The sequence below is a fragment of the Pinus tabuliformis genome, chromosome X, assembly GCF_031772625.1.
Source record: "Pinus tabuliformis cultivar Carrire ecotype Pingquan chromosome X, CPIR1, whole genome shotgun sequence".
In the NCBI taxonomy this organism is placed as follows: domain Eukaryota; kingdom Viridiplantae; phylum Streptophyta; class Pinopsida; order Pinales; family Pinaceae; genus Pinus; species Pinus tabuliformis.
This window is the reverse complement of record NC_142308.1, coordinates 1090801287-1090811206: the sequence shown is the minus strand read 5'-3', so window position 1 is coordinate 1090811206 and position 9920 is coordinate 1090801287. Positions and strand designations below refer to the sequence as shown.

The following is a 9920-nucleotide window of genomic DNA, read 5'->3' as shown; positions in this document are numbered from 1 at the left end:
TGTGACCACCGACTGCAGAAAGTGATACATTTCCTAAAATTCCTTTGCCCTAAAGGTAAAAAATTTTGTTCCACTAACAATTCTTAACACCATTGTCTTCGGATCAGTATGCGAGACAATCCAGTGAATCATGTTTGTGCATGCAAACACGGGATACATGCATGCAATCCGGTATAAACCAGACTTGTGTATGTTGACATAGACTCTGCGGTCCTCCAGATTCTCCTCAAATGTGCATGAAAATATGTCATTGATGTCATACCATTTCATCTTGATCTCCTTGTCTATGAACAACTTATTTTCTTCATAGATGGGCAAGCTCATAGACACTTGCTCGACCACATCTCCAGTTGCACTCTCAACGGTGTCCGTTGACCCTGCTCCCTTAGAAGCGATTGTACCTACATTGTTGAGATATGGATGAACACCTATGCTACATGGAGAGAGAGAAATTCTCATGTCAATGAAATTGTTAGTTGAAAACCAAAATCAATGGAGGATTTACATGCAACGCACCGAGATGACTAACTGGAAGATTTGTGCAATTTTGATCAGGAGGCTAGGAGAATGACTAACAGAACTGCGAAGAACACAGTCCAGACTATCAGTGGGATGAGTAACTACTGAAACTGCATAGAGCACAATCCATCTTGACCTGTTAAGGACTAAAACTACGCAATTTCAGTTGGCTTGACTGCACCCCGGTAAAACTGCTTATGCGCAATTCCGAGGGCCAATGGGGCACTGCCTCTCAGAATTGTGCAGAGCAAGCCTGGGAGGTCAGTGTTGGGCAAGCTCTACACAATTACTGGGATCAAGGCAGAACCTTACATCCCATAAATGCGCAGTGAAAGTTGGGCAAGGCAAGGTCTGGGCCAAGGCAGCCTAAACCCGTAGACGGGCGATTGAAAAACGGTAAAGGTTGAATACATGTGCGAAGTTGAGTGTAGAAAAGAGTGAATTAACATGCATGAAATCAGTGAGTGTAGGATTTAGTAAACAAGAAAATAGGTAAGTTTATGAAGCGAGTCACCGCAACGATGACCGTTAGTGCATAAACAATGTCATGCATGCGACAGCAAGGAGATGCAGTGAAAAACTTGAAACAATGCTTGTACAAGCTAACATGCATTAAAACGACAAAAAGCATCCAATGAAACCAAGAAAACAACACTCACATGAATGGAAATACAAAAAGTGACAAAAAAGCAACAAAAGACATGAAAAGCGGACTTACCCGGAAAAAGCTGAGTTGAGTGTGTCGAATGCTCCTAGATGCGATGGGGAATGCCAGAGCTCCAAGATCGAAGTGAAGAATGAGCTCTGACGCGTCGAATAAATAGTTTTGACGAGATCGAGGCTTATGACGTGCATGCCACAAATCTAGGAAAACTAACACTTTGTGGGAGGTTTCTAAAATGGATTTTGCATGTAACCCACAGCTGCTAAAAATGGATCCCTAAAATCTAGGGATGCTTTATCCTTTTTTCTTTTCCTTTCTTTTTTCATTTTCAGGAAAAAGCAACCCATGCATGTAAAGCAAGATTGGTCAGTCCTGGAGGGAACTGGTCAACTTGGGAGCACATGCAATAGACTGCAACCCTCTGGATGACTTCTGCGCAGTTTTTGAGTTGAGTGGCTCTAGCTACCCCTTAGGCTCTGCGCAATTTCTAGACCCAAGACAACGTTGTTAGCCAGATCTGCGTAAATTTTGAGAGAAAGCCTAATGATGGGCTGATATACACAATTTTCAAAGGGAAGGAAATCTACTTGCTTTGTGCATTTCTAGAGAGCAATAGGCTCCCTTGATGCTCTGCGTAATTATGGAGAGAAAGGCTGGTTTTCCTCCAGTTCTGCATAATTCTTCAAGTGAGCATAACAACCGGTTAATTACCAAGTCACGAGATGTAAACTTTCGGGTGGGAGGCAAACAAGCTGGCAAACACAAGTTGATAAGCTACAAAAACTCAGTTGAAGCATAAGTACCAGTCAGTGCAAGACATGTTGCTAAGGATGGTTGGTAGGGAGGCTCTAAAACGAAGCTAAGGCAAAATTCTAGAGGAGTGTTGTAGCTGCTACAACAATAATATAACATTATGTACACAAAAAATGATGGATACCTAAAGTGTCTTGTATCCCTAAATTTAGATAGCTGAAAATTAATTGTATCTGAGATATATGTAGCAAGATTGTAATTTATCTTTATCTTTCTTATGAAAGATTATTATTTTTTAAATCCTGCGACCTTTGCATCAATAGAATTTATATCATCAAGGCCTAAGAAACATGCAATGGTAGAAAGGACTCCATGAACAACTTCAGAGAACATATTTAATGGGTAAATTAGGGACATTTCTGGGATAGGGGTATCTACAGGTAACGTGAAATCTAACATAATTTTCTTTTCAGTTTTGATAATTCCATGTATAAGTGAGTTATACTTCATCCATGAGTGGTCGTGGGTTTTCAATAGATGGAAAATGCAACATGTTACATATATGATTAGGTGATATTTGGGGGGAAACATGACCTTCCTTAGAAACAATAACTTGAGTACTTGGTATATAGGACATCCCACACAAGGACACAAACTCAAGGAAGTCATACACTTTGGGAATGGTGAAAAACCATAGACTAGCCTGACATACTTGAAAATAATCATTTAACTAGGAAGGTCTATTTAAGTTTTCCTCTCTAAATTGAAACACATCTAAGTGAAAATAAGTATCATATATATCTACTTTTCAGTCAATTAATGGCATATTATCAAAATTTATAGGCTCTTGAGGAATAGGGTTTGAAGACTTATTTTTAGTTACTATAAATAACAAATAGTAGTGAAAGAGATTACTTAGGAGCATTCTCTAAAAAATTGTTGGCTTGAAAGTCAACATATAGGACTAGGAGTGATATGCTGGTTGAAAATTATAATCATGAGCTCTGTTATGTTTTGCTTTTGTAGCAAGATGATATAATACTTTCCCTCTTTTCCTTTATCGAGGCCTTTCTTTCTTTTTTGGGTGTGAATTTCGAAATCCCCTTAAATTCCTTTCATTGGTGATGGCACATTGACATGGAATGCCACATTAGTTGTCCACCTAAGTTGCAATGTCAACATTATCCATCCCTTCATGTGTATGTGGCTCCACCACGGTTACTTACCTGTTGATTGAGTCACCTACCCTATTATGCACTTGCATTTTTATACGAAATTTCTTTTGATCAAATAGCTAATAACACAGACCCCCCACCCCCTCACCTCGCTAAACATTGACCATGGGGGGGGGGGTCCACGATTTATAAGAACCATTAGATCTAGCACTCTTGTTGATCAATGTCACTTTAACACTCCATCATGCACTATTAACCTTGCTATTAATTTTTTTATGAAATTTGCAAGGGTTCAAATCTTTAATAATGTGCACATATATGATAATATGGCCTCTTCCCCATGCACTTTAACCTTAGCTTTATATATATAAATGATTCTTTGTGTTTCTATGTACAGATAAGAACAAAAATCCTTCTGCTACAACAATACCCATCGTTTTTCTCTCTACTTAACAATAGGTTTTGATACTGTTACTTTTGTTATGTTGTTAGCAACATTGTTTGATACTTAAACAAAAAAGGCACCATAAATGAGATCATATCTAGAATTTTCACTCGAATTTATGTTAATAAGGAACTTATTCATGAAAGTTCTAAGCTAATTAAGTTGGTATTTGGCTACTTGTGTAGTTTAAACATGCCATTATTTGAACCTTTTGTGGTTATATTTTTTTTTTTATCGTTTTTGTCTAAAATATAGCTAAAATTATAGAAGAATTGCTCGAATTGTAGGTATCAATTGTTCATATTTCACAATCCATGTGTAATAGGAGTTTTTTAGGGCATTGAATCAATTTATGCATTCCAAAATGCAATTTCAACAATGAAAATTTGTAATTCTAATAATTCTTTTATAATTGAATTCTAGTGATGATTTTTGTGAGAGAGAAAAAAATCCAAATCATAGAAAATATTGACGTCTCCTTTGGCCTCTAGAGTACAGATTTGAAAATTAATATTTTGGAAACAATTGAAGAGTTCAAAATTGATCATCTATCCCTATATATGAGCTATGAAGGTGTTGTATGTTGAATATCTAAACTTAGAAATTAAAGAACGTATAATAAGTTTCTCTATTAATAATACAATAATTTTGCTAATCAAAAGAGAAAAAGAAATGACCCAGTAACCTGTTGGTGAGGCAGAGAGGCTTAATTGGAGATGGAGCGCGCGTTTAGGAGGCTTAGCAGAGGGTTAAGGTAAAACCATAGTTTTTACTGCAGCACTGACATTTTTCAACCGCAGGCGCCCGAACGACCAACTATTCCATTTCTTCACAGATGTCTCCATCTACTGGTGGTTACCTGTTTCCAGCATGGGCGATGTCATGGATATTGAGAAGCTCAATTACTTCGGGGACCCCTTTTCCGACCAATTGATTTTTGGTAACCCTAACCCTAATCTTCCGCTCACAGGTTCACCTCATCCATCCCTTTCAGCTCCGTCATGTACTACTCCGGTGGTCACTTTCCCTGGACAGTGCTTCATCGCTCGTCTTCGGGTCCTTATCAATTGACTCTCCTGCACTTGATTTCCCTCCTTTATCTCTGGGAACCCTACATATTCTCACTGCAATTTCACCGCCATCGCCCTCTTTCGAATTGAACCCTCCGATAAACCACCTCCATCCGTCGAGCTCGACACTGTTTCCGGCACAGCCTAAGGAAACCCCAGCATCTTGCAGCCAAAACCCTCCCATTTCGGAAAATTCTCCATCAGGATGTTTTGAAACGCTTGTCGTAAAGGTCAAATCAGCGGCCCAACTGCTTCAGGAAGGGGCTGTCTCACCAGACCCATTATCAGACCACCCATCAGCGCCGTGAACAGGGAAGCGGAAAACTAAGTGCGTGAAGGCAACTACAAAGGACATCACCATCCGATTTGGCAAAGGTACTGCTATTGGGGAAGCTGTTTATATGGAAAGTACTGTGTTGGTTGGACATGTCCGAGGCAGGGCATACTCAGCAGACAGATTAACCTTATGGGTGCAAGAAATCTGGGGGAGCATGCTCAAAGATTTTCCAGAGGTGCAGGTACTACCTAGGGGTTGGTTCACTCTTCATTTCGCCAAAGAAAACTACACAGACCTGGTCCTTGCTAGGTATTGGCATATTGAGATGGATCCAGTTCTCCTCAAGAGATGGAGCCCCCTTTTCGACCCAGAGCGGGAGCAGATTGGCATGGGACCCCTCTGGGTTCGCTTGCCTGGACTCCCTCTGCAGTACTGGTGTGAGGAGGTCTTCGTCAGAATCGGAAATGCTCTCGGCACATACCTGGACCATGATAAGACTTTTGTTCAAACCAAGAATCGAACCCTAGCTCGCATTCTGGTCCACCTGGACACGCGTGAAGGTTTGGAAGAAAAAATCACCCTTCAATGGGGGAAATACACTCAGGTGTAGATCCTGGACTACGAAGGAGTCCCATTTCGCTGTAGAAGATGTCACAAAGTGGGGCACATCTTCAAGGATTTCCCACTAATAAAAAAACAGAGGATCCTCTGAGTGCTCCAACTACTTCAATGGGGCCAGCTGCAACTACTCAGGACCGGTATTGGCACCCTAGGCATCTGCTCGCAACAACACTCCGAGGACAACAGCAGGAGATTGCAGAACGCCATCACCTCCCTTGATGAGAGCTTGAGTAGCTGCCGAGGCCGCAAAAAAATCGGGTATTTCTCTATCCTCTCACCCTTTCACATACTCTTGTAGATCTTTTCTTGATACATCATCTACCATCAATACTTCTTTAATTCATTGTTCTCTTGCACTTACACCTCCCACCATTGCCACCACTACTCCATCCATACCTCCCTCAATGTCCAACTCATTCTCTCCATCCACAAATGGGATGAATCCTCCCCACAATATAATGTTCGCTCCCGTTCACACCTTGATGGACATCCATCTCTCCTCTCAGGATTAGGTCTTTCCCTTCCTGGATCTGTCATCCATTCATCTAAGGGGAGGAAATCTCATCTTTCAAAATCCATTCGAAGGGCTAGGGCAGAGGTTGCCTCTGGTAGAGAATCCACTTTGGAAGGGGTTCTTAGAGAACTGAACACCCCGGGCAGGGTTCCCCCATGAAGTGCCTCTCATTTAATTCTAGAGGCATGGCTAGTGCCTCCAAAAAACTATCCCTGAGCTAGTTATTTGAAGTCAAACCAATTGATATCATCATATTGCAAGAAACCCTGGGTGAGGCCAAAATTATCTCCAGAACAGTAGCCTCCCTTAAACTTGGATGGAAATTTTATGCCCTTGACGTTATGGGGCGATCGGGGGGTTTAACCATAGGGCAAAATCCTCGCATGATCAAAGTGTTAGCATCCTGGGGAGGATCTAGGTTTATAGGATTGGATATCTTCTCGGCAGAGCTTGGCCTGAATCTTAGGGTCATGAATATATATGGTCCATGTCAACAGAGAGAGAACTTTTGGCAGCATTTTCTCAATCTCTTGATCGTATCTCCAGACCACATAATTCTCGGGGGTGATCTCAATTTCTCCATCAGATTTAGGGAATCTTGGGGATCCCAAGCTCAAGTGGACACATTATCTGGATTCATGACGAACCTTTTGGAATAGCATAACTTTGTGAATGTCCCCATGAATAAGCCACTCCCCACTTGGGGAAACAGAAGGGTGGGAGAAGTAGCTCTTTCCAGGAGGTTAGATTGTTTTTTGATAAAGGTTCCCCTCTTGCATCAACTGCATTAGTACAGAAAATGGGTGGGTTCTGGGGTATCTCAGATCACTCTCCCATATATCTAGAAATCCTTGGCCCCCAACCTAAACCCAAAGCTCCCTTCAAATTTAATCATGTTTGGCTATAGGACCCTGGATTCATCAATTTGGTCTCGGATTTTTGGAAGGCCAATCCTATTGCAAGACATGAATCTTTAGCAAAGGGGTTCTGTCATAACCTGACCCAGCTCAAGCACCTCTCCATCACCTGGGCCAAAGAGAAAAATCAGAGGGAGGACTTCACCTTAACTTACATTGAGACTGAATTCAGTGCTCTATCAGATGACTTCAACCTAGGTTTTACATCTGCAAATGAAAAGTCTCACCTGATTGAGCTAGAAAATCAAAGGGCAAGGATACTGAAGGAGAGAGAGGAATCATAGCGACTCAAGAGTAGGGCTATCTGGTTGCAAGCAGGAGACGATAATACAAAATTTTTCCAGAACTATGAAAAAGGTAGAAAAGTTTCTAACACCATTTGTGGTCCAGGTGGATGTTGGCAGCCACCCACCTATCCCATTTGGACCCCCACAACTGTCTCTTTCAGTTTTTTCAGTTTCCTTAATTATAGCGGAGTTTACTATTTTTAGCAGTTTTTCGAGTCCTAAACTTCCGGAGCCGTTTTGAGGCCCTAAACGACGTTTTTTTAGAAATCTACGGCCAATAATTTTTTTGTCAAAAAATCATCTTTTTCATCGTAGTCCTCGGAGAGATCTTTCCAATGGGCTATCATGCACATCAAACGGAGATAATACGACCAATTCGCGACCCCCGGGAAGTTGGCTGTCCAAATTACCCCAAAACGGGGCCCACAATTTGGCGTTTCATCTTCTAGGGTTAGGTTTTGGGATGTGAAGGGTTTTCCATTGTTTCTCAATAATAAATAGGCCTTCGAGCCTCATTGTAACATAGTTCAGAACAATTCAGAGGCATGTAGCCACCACATCTCTTCTCAAAGATAAGCTACCATCGCCCTAGCTGGGTTATTTCCATCACTGTTTGTAAGCATATTTCAGTATTTTACAGTAGTGAAATGAAGTATTATTTCTACTACATATTTGTGTTTATGGCTATCTCTGTAATTTGTTGTGTTCCTGTTTAAGTTCGGATCAGTGGTATCAGAGCGGTCTGCTTTTTCTCTGTTTTTTCTTTGCATGTCCCCAACGAGGTCGGGATATAAGGAGTTAGGGCTTGAACTGGTCGAACCTTTGCAAGACCAGCCTCGCAAATCTCGACGACCTCCCATGGCGGATGAGAAGAAAAACGAGGGGGCAGGAGATCCTATCAAAATCTTGCTCGAAGAAGCCCTCGAGCGACAAAGGAACGCGATGATGGACAACTTTGCCTAGATCCTTCAGCGGCTACCCAAAAGTGATGCATCGGCTTCCAGCAGCTACTCTGGAAACGCCACGCCCTTTAAGGTAGAAGTTAATTTTGAAATCCCCATATTTGAGGGTCAGATAGACGCAGATGCCGTAGATAAATGGTTAAATCTGCTAGAGGGTTATTTTTCTGTTCATGAATTTTCGAGTCGGGAAAAGATTGTTTTCGCTCTCCTCAAAGCAGCCCCCCACGTCAAGGACTGGTGGGAAACCTACTGCGAGCAGAAGGATGAAAGTACAGGCTCACTATTTTCAACCGCACCCACTTGGAATGACTTCCGGGATGCCATCAAGGAGCAGTACTACCCTGTCAAAAGCTATGAGGACAAATACATCAAATGGACCACACTGCGGCAGGGACGAGACCAAGATGTGCTGAAGTTTAAAAACATTTTTCATACCCTTCGAACACAGTTGGGTATCAAATATTCTGAGCTACATCTGGTAGTCAAATATTGTGACTGCCTACACAGATACATCCAGGAAGAGATGGAGTTCTTGAACATCTCCTCACTCGGCATAGCATACCGATATGTTGTCAAAATCGAGCAAAAGTTCAAACAGAATAAGCGAGACTTTGGATCTGCAAATCCGAAGCCCAAAGGACAAAGCCAAGGCGGGGTGACCCAAGAAAACCCATTGAAGCCGCAAGAAAAGAACAACACCACGAAGCCGAAGAAGGACACAGGAAAGTGGTGTGAGTTCCACAAGAGTCCCACTCATAACACAAGTGAGTGTCGGACCAAGCAGTCGCTGGTGGCCGAGTTGAAGGCTTCTGAATCAAATGCATGTTCCGACACTGAGCCAGAACCTGCAAGGGGAATGGAAAAGGGAAGAAAATCATTGATGTGGATCCCAGCGCCACTGTTGCCACTGCTAAGATCCAGAAAAATGAGCCCGAAGATCCAAAGGAATGGGAACGTCTTTTCCACTCACAGATGTGGGTGAAGGGTTCGCCGTTGCAATTCATTGTCGATAGTGGCAGCCAAAAGAACCTCATTTCAATAGAGGTTGTGAAGTGGTTGGGCCTACCAACTACACCACACCCACAGCTGTACAGTATCGGGTGGCTTCATGAAAGACGAGATCTCAAAGTTCGCCAGCAGTGCCGCCTTCCCTACCGCATCAATCCCTTCACAGATGAGGTATTGTGTGATGTTACACCTCTGGATGTTTTTGATGTACTATTAGGCCAGCCATACTTGTGGAGGCGACATGCTGTGTATGAGTCAAGGCCTCGCGCTGTCATTATTTCTTTGGATAATTCATTATACAGGATACCGGTGGTAGCCCCACCTACCGCCACCTCTTTGATCACTGCTAAGAAAGGCAGCAAGCTCATCTCACAGACTAGGAAATTTATTTTCTGTCTGGTTCACTCCCAAAGTAAGGGGAAGATTGTTGCTACATCCATGACCCTCGCGAAGGGTTCCTCCACACAGCAGCAGCAATAGAGGGATATAGTCATGACAGGATACAGGAACAACTTCTCCTTACCCAGAGGGGTACCACACAAGTTTCAAGTGGGTGACAAAGTTTGGTTACATTTGCAGAGGGAGCGCCTTACCAGAACCCATCAGAAACTCAGACCACTTCGACATGGTCCTTACACTAGTAACAAGGCTACGGGCAACAATGCTTGGAAGCACAACATTCCTCCATTCCTTCGCTTGCACCAAGTG

At 42.4% G+C, this 9920-nt stretch overlaps 1 protein-coding gene across 1 annotated transcript; it reads left to right on the top strand.

Annotated features, from left to right (window-relative positions):
* The first annotated feature begins 5027 nt into the window (after positions 1-5027).
* LOC149143624 (uncharacterized) lies at positions 5028-5513 on the top strand. The gene has a single exon (XM_089451894.1). The coding sequence runs from the start codon at positions 5028-5030 to the stop codon at positions 5511-5513; it is 486 nt and encodes a 161-aa protein (XP_089308020.1).
* Positions 5514-9920: the final 4407 nt, after the last annotated feature.

Excerpts from the sequence above, each read along its gene's own strand:
- LOC149143624 (XM_089451894.1), top strand. The coding sequence starts at position 5,028 with ATGGAAAGTACTGTGTTGGTTGGACATGTCCGAGGCAGGGCATACTCA.